Source organism: Panulirus ornatus, chromosome 14, assembly GCF_036320965.1.
Source record: "Panulirus ornatus isolate Po-2019 chromosome 14, ASM3632096v1, whole genome shotgun sequence".
In the NCBI taxonomy this organism is placed as follows: domain Eukaryota; kingdom Metazoa; phylum Arthropoda; class Malacostraca; order Decapoda; family Palinuridae; genus Panulirus; species Panulirus ornatus.
Window position 1 is genome coordinate 9,329,801 of NC_092237.1, and position 20,355 is coordinate 9,350,155.

Sequence of the window (20,355 nt, forward strand, 5' to 3'; positions counted from 1 at the left end):
CCTCACTCTCGTGTTGGTTCCTCGCCATAACCACCCACCCCAGGTCGTGTATGTATGTATGTTGTATGTATGTTGTATGTATGTATGTATATATGGTGTATGTATGTACAGATACACTACAGGCATATGGGAACGGCATGCGTGCCTCCAGTGGCGTATATATATATATATATATATATATATATATATATATATATATATATATATATATATATATATATATATATATATATATATATATATTCTTTTCTTTTCTTTCAAACTATTCGCCATTTCCCGCGTTAGCGAGGTAGCGTTAAGAACAGAGGACTGGGCCTTGGAGGGAATATCCTCACCTGGCCCCCTTCTCTGTTCCTTGTTTTGGAAAATTAAAAAAAAAACGAGAGGGGAAGATTTCCAGCCCCCCGCTCCCTCCCCTTTTAGTCGCCTTCCACGACACGCAGGGAATACGTGGGAAGTATTCTTTCTCCCCTATCCCCAGGGATATATATATATATATATATATATATATATATATATATATATATATATATATATATATATAGCTACATGTGAGGGAGAGATACAAAATAGCTGTAATGGTATGTGAACACGATGATACACTTCGAAATCATACATCATTTTTTTTTTTTACAATAAACGACTGAGAATTATCACTAAACGCGGAATTATCTTCTTTTTAAAAAGGAAAAACATCTTTCTAACCACAAAAAAAAAATGTTACATGAAAATAGGTTCTACATAAAGTGGCTACCGTTAAGTCCAACACAAAATAACTTCTGTGAAAATGCATCTGTGGCCTCCACATGTGGAGGCCACTACCACGTGCACATCTCCAATTTGCAGGGAACAAATAGGCGACGTTTTCAATTCAGTTCTCTGCCATCGTAGGAGAAGCAGTTCATCTCGCAAACTAAAGTACGCTCAATCGGGACGAACATTACATAAGGACAGACGTACTGACGGACATGGCCATGTATGCCTTTCACTTGCCTGTCACTGAGGCATATGAAAAGGGCCACTTCACTACGTACGTACCTAATGGATTTGAACAATGACATCACACACACACACACACACACACACACACACACACACACACACACTCACTCACTCAGCCATGTTATTAGTGAACGAGAAAGTTATAGGTCTTGGCGATTCTTTCACCTGTGGATTGTATTGTTGCTTATGATTTGCTCCAGTGGCCAGCTGGTAGCCAGGAGGAACCTTCAGCTCTCAGAACCTGGTGGCGGGAGGCGTCCAGACAGCTATGGAGGCCCAGCGTCCAGCAGATGGCATGCCTGGTCTTTTGTGTGTGTGTGTGTGTGTGTGTGTGTGTGTGTGTGTGTTTGCTAGAGAATGTCTTGGGAGCGCGGGGGAAGGGTGGGTAGGGGTCTCTCTCTCTCTCCTGGTGTGGTGGTGGGAGAGTCGTGCACGCCACAGCAAGGCCCTTTAAGGTGAGGGGTCACCTTACTGCTTCCCTGGGGGCTGGGCAGGAGGAGGAGGAGGGAAGGAGTCGAGTCAGCTGACTTGCCACAAAGGATGGTATGCATCACTGACCAGTGACGTCACGGCCAACATACCCGTCCTGGAATGCCACCAGGAGAGTCATCGTCCCACTGATACCGACCAACCATTAAGCTCAAGGTGGCCAGGCACACCAACCACAGCTGGAGGGAGTATGTCACCAACGGACAGCCAAGAACACAACGACTTCGAGAGCTACAAATGGTTTAGACCCTCACTCCTCCTCCTCCCTGGCCGCCTCACAGTACCTCTCCTCCCTCTCCCTACCAATTCGAAATAAAAAAAATATATATACAAGTGAACAAGCTGTGTCACGACCCGCACAAGACGTCGACGCATTCCTTTGGGTAGAGACCCGTCAGACACTGTGCTCAGTCGAGTCTGTCTCCGCTGTGGCCATCGTGAACGTGGTGCGTTCGCAGGCAACACCTACTGCCCCACTAACTTTCATCTCTCTCTCTCTCTCTCTCTCTCTCTCTCTCTCTCTCTCTCTCTCTCTCTCTCTCTCTCTCTCTCCAAAACTTACATGCACATGATACTCTCATGTGAACCGAACCATGAAGGGAATTGGAAGGGATATGGTGTTGGGGGGCTCTGATGCCCCATGTGTTGGAGGAGGACGTTTAGAATGCACGAAAGGACGTGTCCCTTGCTTTACTGAAGAAAGCAGCGACCGCAGTGTTCGAGCGGAGATGAGGGAAAAACTGGTGACTTAAACTTTAGGATAAGGGAACTGGGTGCTCCTGCTCCCTGCCTGGGTGTGGCTTTGTAGACCCCATTCCATGAAAACGAATTCCTACAGATGGCGTTGGCTGTCTCTGTGCATCTGATCCAAGGACATGGGAAAGGAGGTAATACTAAGTGTGGTAGTCAGTGAGCATATGGACTTAGGTAACTGGATGATGATGACAAGTAAGGATGGTAATTGGGAAACTGCTGAGGGCGATAGTCGTCATGCAAGGGAGAGGACTCGGAGAGGAAGTGAGAGTTCATGTGAATGGGTAAAAATGTGACTGCAGTGTGTGATTGGAAGTCTGCATGATGGAGTGCACGTTCCAGTTCTAATGAATGACATATATATATATACGAAACCTTATTATTTTTTTCTAATTCAAAAAATAAAAGAGTTGGAATGAAAAGAACGTATCAAAGACTGAAAATGGAGGAATGATACGAAGCTTAGAAAATGTATGTAAGAGATGCACGGACGAAAGGCCTTTAATGATGGTATGAACACACAGGCTGAGTGTGGTAGATGACATGCTTGTGAAGAGGATCAAAGGTACAGTGACTGAGGACACAAGAGGTATATAGACACTCTATAAGGGAGGTGGACACGGTTCGGCCCCTCCCAACGCCCTCCTTTCTAAACACCCTCACTGCCCACTGGGATGACCACGGCCCCAGAGGACATACCAGCTCATAATTTCATTCTACGAAGCAGACATACACCTCTCCCTGCTCCCTAGAACACTACAGCACTGGCTCACCTTGGCTACGCCCGCTGGGACCAGCCAGCCAGCCAACGTTGGGTAAGAAGAACTTGCTTCCGTGAAAGTCAGGGAGGCGAGGTGTCTACAGACAGACAAAGAACGTCCTTTTGAGTGACAATATTTCTGCGTTCCAGAGGCCTGCCTCTCACATACTTCCCCACAATGATATACAACGAGCAAAGCTCTGAAGTCCAACTGCTGCACTGCTAGCATTATGCCCCTGAAGGTGGACTGGACCGGGTCATCTTGATGAAACTGGATACGGATCCGTCTGATCTACTGACACGTCCGTCGAACTAGTTACAAGCAAGGAGGCAGCGTAACTGACCGAATGTCACTGACCATCTGTACAACCGACAACAATTCCTGAAACAACTGAAGTAGCAACGCTAGAGCAGTAATGGGGTGTGTCATGAACAAAGGCGTCTGAAATTCAGCAGTGTTGGAGACCTGTCTTACCACCACTCAAGCAATAGGTACATATACACACACAAGAAACACAAGCATCATCAAGCATGCAGTACACACAAAGACACACACCACACCCACAAGTAATACATCAAGCACATGTAAAAAGAGCATCCAGCAAGCTCTGTCCGCAACAAACACACAAAAACAAATCTAATTACGCACGAATGCCTCGGGGCCAAACATGCAACACTTAAAATGTTATCTATCAACTGTGGCGCAACATAGTTTAATAATTTGGTCACGAACAGATTACAATAATTAAACTGTTTCATAGAGATTCCTGAGCTGATGCTGTTAAGTAATCCCTCTTCAACAGTAAACAAACTAACCACAGCCTCTTCCAGCAAACACCTAACATTTTTGCTGGCAAAGTTTCAAAGTATCTATAATGATAAATCTATCTGGCATCTTCACTGACAAACTGCACTATTTACAACCATTCTTTGCTGAAATACACATGTCTTTTTACTGAAAGATAAACTTCTGACAACGTTTTCACTGGTAAATAAGCAGTATGGCAACATTCTCTACTTAAAAGTTACACAGAAGCTTGTGGTCGAGTTGTGCGTCCTTAGCTTCACTTGGAACTAAGCCGACGCTGTGCTTGCAACCAGCAGTGTGATCGAATACAGTTTGCTACTTACAAAAACTTTAATTCGTCCTTGGCTTGCCTTACGGTGCGGAAAAATTCCACAAGCAACAATATCCCTGGACTTATTACCACCATCAATACTACAAGACTTAAAGAAGAGGAGTAATAAGACTACATCAGACGAGGAAGAAAGAGCCTTCCAGATGTACAGAACTGAGTATATCTATTAACAATTTCCCTTCAACTCGGCTCGTTAGCTCAGGAAATTCCATTCTAACACTAGAAAAACAGTGAGGTCATACATATTCACATGTACTGAAATATGAAAAAAAAAAGTTGATTAATTCGTCCTGATGACCTACGCTGAGTTGACAGACAACCGCGCATGTGGTGACTAGGCTGTTGCGTAACCCAGCCGATGGTGGAGGGAGGCTCGAGGCCACATACCACGATGCCACCACTATTTTAACCCCTCCCTCCCTCCCACTATCACCTCCACACCGCCAGTGTGGGGAGGGTGCTGCAGCAACCAACGCTCTGGCCTGGCGAGCTCGACTCCTTCGGAAATACTTGTAGTGGGTGTGCACAGAACCAACCTCCTCCCGCGTGTGGTGCCTCTCTCATCACGCCACCTACTGCACGAGTACACAAACAGACAGACTCACAAACACAAAGCTTATATATACACACACACACACATACCAAAGTACATACAAATATGTACAATTAAACGTATACCTACATGCACACATATACATCAACAAACACAGATGTATACATAACACTATAGACACATGCAGAGAAACAAATACAACATATATATACTGGCAAAACACATGCTTGAAGAATTACATATGACTATAATCATACGATAACACACTCAATATAATCATGTAAATATGTCCTGGTTCAGTCCACTGAAAGCACGTCGACCCCTGTTTTGGTATCGTTCCAATTCACTCTATCCCATGCACACTTTTCACCCTCTTGCATGTTTAGACCCCGTTCGCTCAAAATCTTGTGAACTTAATCCTTCCACCTCCAATTTTGTCTCCCTGTTCTTGTTCCGTTCACTTCTGACACATATCCTCTTTGTCAACCTCTCCTCACTCATTCTCCTATGTCCCAACCATATCAGCACACCCTCTTCAGTGACTCTCAACCGGTCTTGTCACTCAAGGGGTCAACTGTTTCCTACTCCTGGAATCAGCGCAGCCTTTAGAAAACATAAAACAACCTCGGTAACCCTTAAGTATTTCTCTACGTTTCCCTTCCATAACTGTTTTCGTCATTGTGGATAAATAGTTTCCTGAGCGACATGTCTTCAACTGAAGAAGCTGCCCACACAGCCACCCCAGAACCCCTAGCTGGCCCGAGCGGCAGTTACACCCCCCACCACCACCAATGCCCTCCACCTCCCTCTTCTCCTGGAGTCCTGGCTGGCGGTCGGTAACGGTACCAGGGGCTGCCACGCCTCCTGCCTTACCAGTGTCGGCAGGCAACCACCTCCGCCAATACCACCGCCGCCCTCAGGTTGTTATTGTCTCCATCTTACCGCAAGCCTTTACTGGCGGCCTTGGTGCAGTCATCAACGCCACACTGTCGCTGGCCTCTGAGGTTAAACCACTTTAAGACATCTTCCCTTTGAAGAGCTTTCGCGGCTCCTCGGACTGTTTTATGATGCCCTGAGGGGGCGATACAATAGCCAAGGCTGGATGATATTTCCCCTGACGGGAATGAGGAAACTTGCAGCAGCAGGTCGTCTGCGGTTTAAGTCAGGTCGATGCTGGGGAAGCAGCAAATCAAGTGTAGCGGGTTCACTACACCCGGTCTGCCTGCCTCATGCGGCGGTGGTAGTGTGGGAGAGTCTGCCCTAGCCTGGCCTTCGCTTCCATGGAGCGAGCGAGCGAGCGAGCCAGCAACCGCTACCTTTATAAGGTTCTCCTAACGAATCATCAATTCACCCTCGCCTTGCAAAGGTTCACCTGGGATTCCAATCCATCTCAAGCCACTTCTAGAAGTCGTTAACAGGGAAGGGTCGTCGAGAACGTTAAACTACTTCACTAAACAAAAAGCTGGTACAGGAATTATTTAGAGTGTCAGGTCGTCTCTACGGGAGAAGGAAGAAGGAGACACGTTACAGCAAAAAAAACAACAGTTCCGTGATCAAGAAAAGCGAATGTCGGTCAGGGTTTGCAGCGTGCCGCTGGGCACAGAAGCAAGCACTCCAACGCGTTGGTCGAGTAAAACATAGATATATGATCACTTCAGTTCTTAACAACAATTTTCTAAACATATAAAAAAAAAACATAAATCTACCTATAAATAATCCCAACATGCACAGGAACTCGTTTATTCATCAATAAACCACACAGACGTTTTCAACTCATTATGTAACAAAAGATTTCTCTGGTTTGGTTCCCAGAGGTGTGGCGGCGTGGCTGGGTGTGTGCAACACCCGCTACCTCTAGAGCGACTCGCGGACAAGCGGGCTCCTCATCTTTGATATATTCACCCACGGCGTCCGGTAAGGAGGAGGAGGAAGTAGCGAGGCTCGTCAACCCTAACAATACCTCGCAACCTCGTGACTAGAGGGGAGCCGTGTGGTGTACTCACCTCCTTTGGGTTTGCTCTCTGGGTAGCAGATGCGGAAGAGGCCTTTGGTGCGGGTTCGGTAGAAGCCGCTGTCTTCGAAATCCTCTGAGGTGATAGCCGACCGAGACAACGATTTCTGCAAGATGAGAACGAACGATTTAGTGAGGCGTGCAAGCAATCTGGCTGGCAACCAAACATTAAACAACAGACACACATGTAAACATAACTTTATTACACACAAAATATGTAAAACGAACGAGAAATATAAATGTAACTACGATAAATACAAATAAAGATCTTGGTTTATGTGTGTAGACGTGTGTGTTGTTGCTTCCTGAAGAGGTAAGCCCAGACCATGTTCAATAATGAGTTTGTAAACAATACAGTGGGGTACAATTTACTCTCGTTTTCTCTACATCCGTAAAATTGGATAAAAAAAATACAGTAATTTTCATTACGAACATTAAGTACTAGGTACTAGACTCTCTCTCTCTCTCTCTCTCTCTCTCTCTCTCTCTCTCTCTCTCTCTCTCTCTCTCTCTCTCTCTCTCTCTCACACACACACACACACACACAAGAACCTGAGTGCAGTTCGTGAATACTAGGCTTCACGCGTCTCTGGTCGCTGCTGAGATGATTATCCGACGCTGACGGATAAATATTCCATCAATCATTAAACTTGATACTGATTAAAGAGAAAAATAACGGCCAAAAGGACCTTATTACTCGGCAATTACGTGGACCTATCACTTTTCACAAAGCACCTCAACATTACAGTGCGGTAATTAGTAGTCGCTATCGTAGCCATACCATTTTCTATGGAGGGGGGCTCCAGTCACGGACAGAAAAAATCCACATTAAGGCCAGCCCTTAATTCAAATAAAGAGAGGTTTAATGAAAGGGAAAAAGAAGAGACGAGGGAAAAGTATTTACGAATTTTGGAGGAAGTGAAAACCCTGTCTTTTAAAATGTGCCAGGTCATAGTTATTGGAAAAGATGTGAAAGGGTAGAGAGTTCCAAAGCTTCGAGGTGTAGGAAAAGAAACATTTATCAAAACCGCATTATTCGTTATTCTAACTATATCCTCTCTGGCAGACTATCTTATTTAAGTACAAATCTCAGTATTGATCCACTGGTGTTCAGTGAGTACTCTGCCTCATAATACACCAGAGCAGACAAATTCGACGTGTCCATCGAGTAACATTGACCTACGATTTCGTCTGGTGAAGAGCTTGAATCGCCACAGTCACCACATGTTGCCATGACGGGGAGCACGACGCCAGAGTCCAACGACTTCACCAACGCGCCCATCAACACCAGTAGGACAAGCAGCCATGAGCAGCAGCTCTGGTCTCCCGCCAGACTTTCACTTTGTTACATGCACCTTCTTTCTCTTTAATTTTCTTTTTCTTTATAACCCTGCCATTCATCAAGCATCATCCGTCAGGATGTTAGTACCTCAATCGTAAATCCCCAAATCCTAAAGTTGCTACAAGAGTTCGATTAGAATGCCTGTGTCGCCTCCATCTCGGAAGCAAAGATGGCGGAAAGCAGACGATTGGAATGCGCACCTAGGCCTCTTTGATATGCCCGCAGCACACAACGCGCCGCGCCTCGTGATGCATAACACACTGAACCTCAATATAAGCAGAACAACAAAGAGACCAAACGTCTACGTCGTTACACAGTGATAACCCAAATCGCACAAACTACCTTGAAAAAACGTTTAACTCCTGTTTGGAAAGTCTTAAGATTTCCTCTGATGTTTGCGGTGATCTCTTCATCCACACACGTTACTTCTGAAAGTTTTCATGAGACCATTTAACTGTATCCAAACAATGTGAATATGGAGTATAAATAATGACACATTGGGGGAAAATATCAAATATTATGGAGGACCAAAGTCACCGATCTTCGCACGAGAATAATTCTTCGCTTGAACGAAAGTTTCGGTAAAAACTGTACCACTTAAAACCGGCTCGAAAGTAAGGGTACCATAGGTACAACTATAGACCATAACACACACGTCCGGGTCCTGTGACACCGAAAATAGTATACAATCCAACAAGCATTAAGGAACCCACTGTGCTTCAAAGGAACAGAACCAGATTACAGCTAGGCTAGGTTGTGCCACACTGGTCCACAGCCTAGCCCGGGTTATCTTCCCTAGTTGATGACTAGGATGGGGGCTTGCAGCATCGAACAGTCGAGTCCACCAACTTTTCAGGTGGGAACATAATGGCCATTTCACAGGCAAAAGTACTAAAGGAAAAAATTTAAATCAACAGAAATGTTTACATCAAAACGGCACTCACCCTAACATCGACAAACACAACGAAACCTATTTATTCTTTAAAATATAAAACTGATAATACACAACATAGCTCCACATACAACACAGCAGTACATCTATAAATACAGCATCACATCTACCCTACATAGCTACCATAACATGGATACACATGGTGCTATAAACATACAACATAACACCACATTCTCACATGGCACCACTACATCCACATGACAGTGTTGCATCAACACCATAATAACATTACATCCAAACGGAACACCTCTATAAAGCCATACAAAATAACATCGCATCCACACAAATACAGCACACAAACAAGCCTTCCACACACACTAAATAATAATATTCAATACCCGCATCAAAATCCATCACGCACTTGACACGCAGCTCACCCACGCCATGAACCACCACACGCATCACAACACACTCTAGACACAGGTACCTTAAAACATATCTAAAATATCAACAGGAAAAGAGAGAGAGAGAGAGAGAGAGAGAGAGAGAGAGAGAGAGAGAGAGAGAGAGAGAGAGAGAGAGAGAGAGAGAGAGTAGCAAGGCAGGGCCTCTAAAGCCAAGATGTTCAACCTGAGTGTCAAACATTGTGGATGCACAAGGAAGAAGGTATAGTACGGTACTTTCTGGGACCTGTATGACGCAAGACTTGAGTGACGCAAGACGAAACGACGCAGGACCAGAATGACGCATTATACCTCCTATACTTATTGTTCTTTTAAAACACAGGTTCTATATGATACTAACGTTCACAATGTTTTAACTTTTCTACCAAACTTCTTGACTATATGGTGACACAACAGTGGTAGGAGGCATCAAGATCTCGCCCTTACAAATAGGAAGGAAGACACTGGAGGAAGGAAGCTGTTATGAACAGAGTGAAGGACAGGAAAGGGCGAAGAGCGGCTGGGAAGCCGACCGGCGACTGACAAGGCCTCCTTAAGTCTAACTACAGTCTGGTGAGGGAGGTAAGGGCGATTGCTACCACACCTGTCTTCAAACCCAACACCTTGGCCGTGAGTAAGGCAAGCTGACGCGGCCAGCCGCACCTCGACACAACACTATTTCTTATTAGTTCTTGTTCCAAGCCGGTAGTGATGGTCGAAAGTTCTGCAGTGATACTTTAAGTTTCCTTTGTTTATTTTGTACGTACAAGACTACACGTAATTGTCTTTTGTGGCTTTCGCTAGAACGTAATAAAGTCAGGTGCGCGATGTTGGGGGAAAAAAAGATCATGTATCAGTTTATTGCGTCTCGTACATGGAACACTCACTTCCCGCGCGATCTTCCCCAAATGACCACAATTACCGGGTGAGGAAGCGTAGCCGCAGCAGCAGCAGCAGCAGGCCAAGTCGCACGGTGCGTTCCCCAGGAGAGGAGTTCCCCCCAGCCACACCTGACCGTCGCGTTGGCTGGAGGACACCTGCTGAGGCAACAGGAATAAATATGGCTGCGGTGGGCTCCGCACCTCCACAGAAAACCATGCCTTCAAGTGACTGAGGGGACGGAGGAACCAATAATGTCTGGCAGCACCGTAGCTCAAAACATTCCACACAGTTTCACGGATTTGAGGTCCACGTTCGTGTGTGTAACAACCACTTGAGGGTAGTAACAACGGGAAGAGACAATTTTCGCGCTATTCCCCGCCGGGACTTCGTGGAATAGCAATAAACACGATCACGTCACTTCTAGTCCTCAGAAAAAATGATATGAGCTCCAACGTCAACAATCATCAATTACTCAGTCGGTATCAAGGATACGCTGATCTGCATTATAAGTAAAAGGGTGACTGGTGGCAATATAGATCCTATGATTTTCAATGAACGGCTGTGGGTTTGTGTTTAAAGTGCCTGAAAGTGGAATCCGCATTCTTATTCATCACAGCACTGAGTATCCAATTCTTTCATAATTTCAAGACAAACTCTTAAGTAAAAAAAAAAAAGATACACACAAAAAGGATTCAAAAGCAAAGATTAGCACACGGAAATACACCTGAATGAGCAGTATACAGCTTGCGGCAATGGAATGCGAGGTGCTTAGGAAGGCAAGTGAGTGAAATACATGAGTGTCCTGCTAGGCTGTTGGGACCCACTTGGTAAAGTTGGCCCACAACACCCCGTGTGACGAGCTACACCCACTATCATGCCGGTCATGCTCAAGGTCAGTAGGTAATTACGTTACTGTGTGAACAAACTTTACGAAGGACTTTCTACATTACTGAAAGTTGAAACAGCAAGCTATTGTCACACAGGTCTCATTCGTCGCTCAGGCATGGTACACTGCTTCCACATTGTCAGTTCTTCTCACGTTCTCGGTTCTACGGGTAATACCTAAGCCACCATTTTCGTGAGCTGTTTGTATCTATCCCGGCCCTAGAGACCTGAACCCCGCGGCATTCGACTGGTTGCTGCTTCCAACTGCTTCTGTGTGAAATCTAGCCACACGAGGAAGTAACGTTATGATCTCTCCTTCCCACGCACAGCAAAGCTGTGGATTCCCTTCCTTCTGCACTGCGTTTTTCCCTCTTTCTATACCTCTAAACTTTCGACTCGGCCGAGAAACACCACAGGAACTCAAATCAATCTCCAGTGCATTTCATTCTTTTCAAATCATCTTTTGTCAACTTTTATAAACCAATATAGCTTCGACTGGGGAAAGGCTCTTAGCCTTGTCGTCATTTACCATAAATACATCAAGGGAAAGACTTGGGGGAAATTCTTCCCCTCCACACCGCACCTTCCGCCACTCCCAGATTAAAATGTCTTAAAAAAAATCTTCAACGAAAAGGAATTTCCTGCAAGCGTCACAACCAGCGAATTAGAGGCACTTATAAAGGTGAAAGTACATCCCGAGAAACAATACGTAAGCGACATGGATTTGTCAATCAATAATCTTGTGCAATAATAAGTAGACCAAAAAAAAAAGTGATACGTGCCATGTTCTAAGATTATAAGTACAAACACACTTAACGGATGTACTGTCAGAGCCTCAACGCACTTCAAATACACTTAAATATCTTCAAACTGTTTTCTAAACTGCGCACGCATCAACTTTCCAAAGAGATATCCACGAATTATCATCTTACACGTTCCATTAACATGACAGATAGTGTTACACCTTGCACTCAAAAGAGTCATGGTTGATATTCCTACGGAGCAACGCTGGTATGGGAGCGGTAAGGAAGCCGCGGACGAGGCTGCAACTTCAGCGTAAATAAATATCAAAACCGGGCAGATACGCAAGGAAAAACCTTAGTGCTACTTCGTCTTCCTCGTCCAAGCACTCAGTCGTCAATACATGCAACTTTTGGGATATATTTGGCCTACCAAATATTATCGACGATTTCTTCACTGGTAAGTAAATAACATCATTTTCATAAAGCATTCTTAAAAGAGCATTATTATTCTATGTACAGGCCGTCGTACTTGTAATAATAATTCTCATATTTTTTCTGAGTTCCAAGAGAAAAAGACGTGACAACTGAGCCTATTCCTGGGTTCGACATCGCACGCTGAGAGTTATCACTGGACCACAGAGTGGCAACACTGTACCGCTGATGGCCACTCGGGAGATGTGGTGTTGTTTATTCCTGTTCTTCTGCTCGCTAAGGAAGCTTGTCTTTCTTACGGCCTGTTCCCTGTCTCTTGCGGAGAGATGTGAATACCTTGTGCCTGAGAACCCGAGGATTTAAAATCTTCAACGAGGGTCCTAATTGTGTGGCTGTTATCTTCAACCTTCACATATAGTGCAGCTTAGGATTTAATACGACACCCTTCCAGCTTTTAAGACTATTTTGCATAATTCGCTTCCATTAGCAACTCCCAGAGAGAACTAGTTCCATCTGAACGAACACCGGTTAAGCTGTAAACCTTTTACAGCGCCCTCTGAAGTTAACGAACATGAACTTTGTTGACGAATGAATTTTCATCACACAGACTTTGGCGTATCAAGTATCAGGTCGCGAGGCTTTCCGGTCGTGTGTACACACAAGCTGTGCGCCTTACACAAATGTCTAGTTTGCCGCAACTTTCAGTTCGGAGTTGGTTTCCAATGCGTGAAGACGTGTAGTTATATATATATATTGGAAAGGATCACAATTTTGCGCGTGATCAAGATATTCATATACATATATATATATATATATATATATATATATATATATATATATAAACTGAATACTAATCTAAACCCTAGAGCCTAATCGTGGCCTCCAACTTTACCACTTCATCGGGACACAATCTCCAACATCGTCACGTCAAGTGGGAATTAATTGTAAAGTGTCATTACAAGACATACACTCCGTTCTTGCCGATACACCTGGTAAGTGGACCTGGTGATGGCCACAGAGTATGAGGGTCAGTCGTGGTGGTGCATCACAGTAAACGTAATTCGCTTTTATCAACTGCTTCACAAGTAGATTTCGAGTCATTTCGAAACACATATGAAGCGAATCTCATTCACCGGTCACCCACTTGTCTCGAAAGTTCCGGTGAGCGTTGGTCGTATCAAGGGTGTTGCAATGTTAATACTGCCCACAAATAAGACATGAGGATGGGCCCGAATTTCACATATCACCGAGCCCTAGAGCTCATATTACTTTTGCAAGGGGATCTGTCCTTTGGCGACACAAAGAAAGATGAAAAGATGAAATTTGGAACAAACAATATTGCACTGTATGTTGCGACTGTCATGCGAGATTAATATAAATGAATGATGACTGTGTTTTATGAGGAATATTGTGGCTATAACCAGCAGCAAAAGTAATAAACAAAGTCATGTTCAAGAAAACCTCAAGAGAACGGTAAATGATGAGTCTATGGTGTCTGGTTGCTGTTAAATGATGAGTCTATGGTGTCTGGTTGCTGTTAAATGATGAGTCTATGGTGTCTGGTTGCTGTTAAATGATGAGTCTATGGTGTCTGGTTGCTGTTAAATGATGAGTCTATGGTGTCTGGTTGCTGTTAAATGATGAGTCTATGGTGTCTGGTTGCTGTTAAATGATGAGTCTATGGTGTCTGGTTGCTGTGCTTGTGTTCCCCGTGTCGGTTGCTGTACCTGTGTTCCCCATTTTTCCTCATAATCTAGAAATATGAATCTTACAGTGAATAAAATATTACACTGGGTGATAACAGAAACTGACTCGGCTTCAAGACTTGTCACTCCAATATCTCATTCTCAATATCCTGTTTAGTGTATCAAAGGCATTCCAGATTCAGTCATGTGGTAGAAGAAAGTGCTATACCCCCTTTTTTTTTTTTCTTTCTGATCTACAACATCGTGAATCCATTTGTTTTACACAACAACAGTGACTTGCATACAATATCGAACTCTGGAATTACCGTGATTCCGTGGATGACATGCCTCTCGAGGGACGAGGGAGGGGAGAGGAGGGGAGTACTAAAGTGAAAGCGTCCGATTTCAGAGCCGAAGTCCGCCAGAGCGCGAAACTACAGATAAAAAGAAATTGAAAGCAAACACACAACACAACGGAGTCGCACAAGAATGTATTTTCCATCTTGTCGGAAATCTTCACGTTGAGGATGATGAAACATGTGGTCATCAAATTACGCATCAAACTCTATATATAGTTTTCCTAAAGAAGGAACAGAGGAGAGGGCCAAGCGAGGATATTCCCTCAAAGCCTCAGTCCTCTGTTCTAACGCTATCTCGCTAGCGCGGGAAATGGCGAATGGTATATATATATATATATATATATATATATATATATATATATATATATATATATATATATATATATATATATATTCCTATGAGTCCACGGGGAAATGAAACACGGAAAGTTCCCAAGTGCACTTTCGTGTAATAATCACATCATCAGGGGAGATACAAGAAAGAAATATAACAGTTAGTTAATATACAACGAAGAGACGTAGCTTTTCATATTCAAATCTCTTGGTTTCCATCAGAGCCTAGGAATGGAGACCGGTTTTAGACAGAACCTCTGGCGACACCAGGCCCTGATGTACGCTTGATGCACATCACTAAAGTCCTACACCAGAAAGTGGCACACGGCCCAGCGAGTCATGCATGTACTCCCGCCTTTGTGGTCATGAATGTGATGGACAGTCAAGATATATATACACACAAACGAGTACAAACTTCTCGGTTTCACGACAAGTATGGACAAGGTTTCTCTCCGATCATCGAAAACACAAAGGAAAGAATACCACAGAAAATTAGTGGTGTTGTAGCCTCTCGCGCGCAGTCCCAAAGGACCACTGCAAGACAAGGGGCCTAGGAATGACGAAGACCACACAAAGACAAGGAACTAGGAATGACGCTCACCATACCAGGACAAGGAACCAGGAATGGTGCAATCACACCATGACAAAGGGACAGGAGTGAGGGAGGACGAGGCTCTCCTTGCACCACAGGCTGAGACGACCATCTTAAAATAAATCATGGCCAGAAACGATCTACTTAACTAGTCCTGCGGCCATTGGCTCGGGTAGAGCGACCCTGATTGGGAAACGAGAGGAAGTGAGAACTGTACACACTCCGGAATGCAGTGCTGAAAGGCCAGAGTTGAATCACTGCCTCGTGCCATCTAGCAAGTCTCGTCATCAATGACACAAACATGAAAGGTAACAGGAGCGTATTTGCAGACCCAGTTCGCACCGTAATGTGGTGATACATAAAGGAGACTGGCTGGATCTGATCCCCCCTTGACCTCCCTGAGACCAGAACGTGGCTGGGTCTTACACTCGACCTCCCTGAGGCCATAATACTAGCTGGGGATAACACTCGGCCTCCTTGAGGCCAGGACACTACCTGAGCCTCCTCACACATGACCAATCTACACGTGTCTACAAGTGTTGCTCCTCCAGGTAAACGTGTCCGGTACTTCCTCCCTCATGACCACAACCACCTTTCTAGTTTCCCCCAGCGACCACCCAACACCACACTACCACCACCCCTCCCCCAACACAACCACATCCGCGTCACTTCAACCACGGCTCACTCACTCCCCCTCCCTTCTTCATACCTCCACTCCAGGATGCCACTTCGCTTCGTATCAGGAAATTGTCTGAGGCACACACACACACAAAACAAAAAAGGATCCAACACTTCCTGGCCATCAATGAAGGGTTAAAAAAGAATGGTATCCGCTCAGCATTCTTAAGAGAATCAGACCGACATTTTCACCGAGCAAAGATGGTCCAGGATTACCCCCTCAACCATAACTGTTTGCACCAAAAGCTTTTTTTAAAAAAAAAAGAATATCTAAAACAAATGGAAAATTATTTGACTATGAAGAGGCGGCGGGAGGAGATGCCATCCAGTGTGACTTAAAAAAAAATCATTTTATATTTGTTCAATTTGTATTTACTAAAGTAAGGCTCTGATAACTCAAAATATTTCGAGGCAGGCTGCGTTACTGCCCTCTTCATTAAAAGTCACAGGCATTTGTCTGGCTGAGCATATAGTTCTGAGGTCAGGTGAAGAACATGTGTGCAGTGTTACCATAGCATCTAAAGGCTCTACATATTGTACGTAACTGGCAGACTATGATGTATGTGTCCACATCCACTGGTGTATGTTGTCAGGTATCTCTCCACCTAATACTGGGCGTTACTCCTCCCTGTGATGAGGGTACCTGCACTTTATGCTGAGGGTACCTCCTTCCAATGTTGTAGTTACCTCCATCCAATGTTGTAAGTAACTCCACCCAATGTTGTAGGTAACTCCACCCAATGCTGTAGGTAACTCCACCCAATGCTGTAGGTACCTCCATCCTACGTCATAGGTAACTCCACCCATTGTTGTAGGTAACTCCACCTAATGCTGTAGGTAACTCCACCCATTGTTGTGGGTAACTCCACCTAATGTTGGTACATCTTACCTAATATTGTGGGAACCACCACCTAGTGTTGAAGTCACCTCCATCTAGTGTTGAGGTCACCTCTACCCATTGTTGAGGTCACCTCCACCTAGTGTTGAGGTCACCTCTACCCAGTGTTGAGGTCACCTCCACCTAGTGTTGAGGTCACCTCTACCCATTGTTGAGGTCACCTCCACCTAGTGTTGAGGTCACCTCTACCCAGTGTTGAGGTCACCTCCATCCAGTGTTGAGGTCACCTCCACCCAGTGTCGAGGTCACCTCCACCTAGTGTTGAGGTCACCTCCACCCAAATATTGCAGGTACCCGCACCAGATACTGCAATACCTCCACCCAACACTGGAAGGAGGTTACTTACACCTCAGACAACATGGCATGTAATCAAATCCCATCATACACATTAATCCCCACTTGTAATGTACTCCCACAAACCACGACGTACACACCTTAAACCAATGTTGTACCGACCTAACCCCGTGTCACATATGTCCTCCCTATGTAGGGTGCCCTTGATCTGTGTCCCGAGCCCTTATCCATGTCCCTTTACCGTATGCTTCTGTCCTACTGAGACAACACGCACCTCCCTCAGACAAAATGTCTTTCACGGCAGACACTTGGTTATATAGCATCCGACCGTAAAAAAAAATGAATACAGATCTGTTACAGATGGAACAAATACAGACAATTCATCCATAACATAGAGAAAAAACTGCACTGCTTCAAGGGAAAACTGAACGACACCAGCGTGTGAAAATCCGCCACTGTTTTCCCTTAAAAAGAAAAAAACCCGTTTGTGAAAGCAATCAAAGTGAAAGAAAGCTCTAACACACACACAGGAAAACTCAAGTAAGAGAAAAAAAATCAAGAACCAAGAAATACAATCCTTCTTCACGCCACACAAAACACACTTTGCAGATCTTGTTGCTCTTCCAAAACTGCGAGGCTTCGTTACTTTAATACGACAGTAGGTTGAGAGGCTGACACTTGGTTATGGCCGTGAATAACTGGCCAGTACGGGGCCCAAGTCGGGAGACTGGTTCTTCCTTTGTTGGATACGATGTTAAACAGATGTCAGGCTCTTGTAAGTGGTGGACACAGGGTTCATGGTGCTTTGTTGCGTTCTGTATATTTTCTTTTCAATAGTGCCACGATATATTAATGTTGAGGATACAGACACACTTTTTACATTCGAGCTGCCCCGTCTCTTAACCTTGTATATCAATTAACGTCCGGGACACACACCAAGTGCACTAATTACTCTTCGGAATTCATATAAACATACTGCTCACCACCCAAGACAAAGACAAACACGTTAATCACTGCCCAGGACAATCAACAAACACATTCACACTAATAAGTGCCGGGAACAATCAAAAACACATTAATAACTGCCCAGAAAACAAAAATTACTGCCTGGCAGAAACACACACACACACACACACACACACACTAAACACTGCCTAGGACACAATAACACACTAATTTCTGCCCGAGACAAACACAAACACATCAATTACGACCCAAAACACACACACACACACACACACACACACACACACACACACACACACAACCTATAATACCATGGTTCATTTTCCCCTCCCCCCAACCTTTAACACACAATGTGTCAGGCAAGAGGCAAGCGTGACCCAGTCTGGCGAAACTGGAACTGATTCAGTCACGTCAGGTCAGGTCAGCGTACTGTAATCTCTCGTAAAGACACGAGCGAGCGCAAGTGTCCGCACGGTGGTCGAGGTTTACATGGGAAAGACCATAGCAACAGAAGACCTGATGGTCTGTGAAGAGGTTATCAGACTGAGGATGGCGATAGAACATGGGAAAGAGAAAGACAACAGAAGACCTGATGGTCTATGAAGAGGTTATAAGACTGAGGATGGCAATAGAACATAGGAAAGAGAAAGACAACGGAAGACCTGATGGTCTATGAAGAGGTTATCGGCTGGAGAAAGTAACTGTTCTTGGAAGAACATGAGAAAGAAAGACCAAGAGCTGATGGTTTATGACGAAGAGCTGATGGTTTACGACGTGGAGCTGATGGTCTATGACGTGGAGCTGATGGTATATGACGAAGTTAACTGGAGGTAGTATCAGACAACGGGAAAGATTATCTGCTGGAAGCTAATTATCAGATCCTAGATTTCCCCTTCTATGTAGACTGGAGACTAAATGGGACACACAGTTGAACACAATCCTAACCAAGATGATGGGCGATGGTGCCTCCCACCACGCCAGCGTTTTATCTCAGATCACTTCCTGGAGTCTCATTGAAATCACCAGGTTGGCCCAGATTGTTCCCCACCGCTGGTCAGATGGGGTGGCTGGGTTGGGTCGGGTTCCGTCTCCTTAACGTCGTTACCTTCAACATAAGCTGAACGAGACAGTTTTTTTTTTGTCCATTTTCCTTGAACTACAGCGCAGACTAACAGGAAATGAGACGAGAATATGAATTCCTTGTTATGTACAACCCCAGCTATGACACATCACTTTGCAGAACATGTACTTGACAATTTGGTAAAGTTAAAATGGATTACGAAATTATGAGTCACATGTCTTATCGAATATAGCTAATGAAGATGTGAGGAAAACCGTGTTTTAAAATCACTTCCGACCTACTCAAAATGATGAGTGGACAAGGAACATTTTATATTATTATTTCCCATCTACTCATTTTTTTTCCCTAAAGGCAAGAACTAGAAAGTATCCCTGAGGTAGAAGGTGATCTACAAAGGAGAGGAAGAAAATAAGTTATATTACATACATAAGGGATTAATATACTTAGGCAAATAGATATATCAAAGCCATATAATTCCTCAGGGCATGAAGATATAGTCTTAAAAGAATAAAGATCTATTCACTGTTACCTAACACACTTAAGAGAAAAAAAAAAAAAACGAGATTGAGAGTTTTAACATTATTATGATATGACCTGCCCATGATAGGTCCTGTGTCAGTTATAATTCGACCACCTTGTCTACCTGGAACTGTGGAGACATCAAACGAAGCGATGACACCCCATGTATGTAAGTCTTAAGTCATCACAGACCGCTCGCTTGATCAACTTCCTCTCATTCTTGTCACTGGTATTTGTGAGACGGATAGGAAGGACATCACACGAAGATATATAACATCAAATACAATTCTTAAGTCATCAAAGTCATCACTGGAGAGGAAAGCAAATAAATCTAATGTGTAACATGTGAAAAGTATGAGTAATGGTAAGTAAAGATGTAAAACTAAAGATACACGAGTGATGGGGGTCAGTGAGATTTACAACTTCGAATATATACTTCGTAAAGATTTATATTTACGGACAGGGTGACAGATAGTAAAGCTTTATAATAACAAAATGAATGTAAAACGTTTGTAACAAAGAAAGTAACTTCTTGGCTACATATCTTAGAAGTGTGAGTGTCAGGTGTAGCTTACACTATGTTCTGCAATTTTGGTCATCGTAGTTAAAAAAAAAATGAACACA

At 44.2% G+C, this 20,355-nt stretch overlaps 1 protein-coding gene across 2 annotated transcripts in view; it reads right to left on the reverse strand.

The window, feature by feature from the left end:
• The window catches only part of LOC139753289 (uncharacterized), a 111,616-nt gene that overhangs the window by 89,909 nt on the left and 1,352 nt on the right, over positions 1-20,355 (reverse strand). For both annotated transcript variants that reach the window (XM_071669572.1, XM_071669571.1), the window contains exon 2: positions 6,700-6,814. In XM_071669572.1, the coding sequence (XP_071525673.1) occupies positions 6,700-6,814 (115 nt within the window). The remainder of the gene's footprint in view (positions 1-6,699; positions 6,815-20,355) is intronic.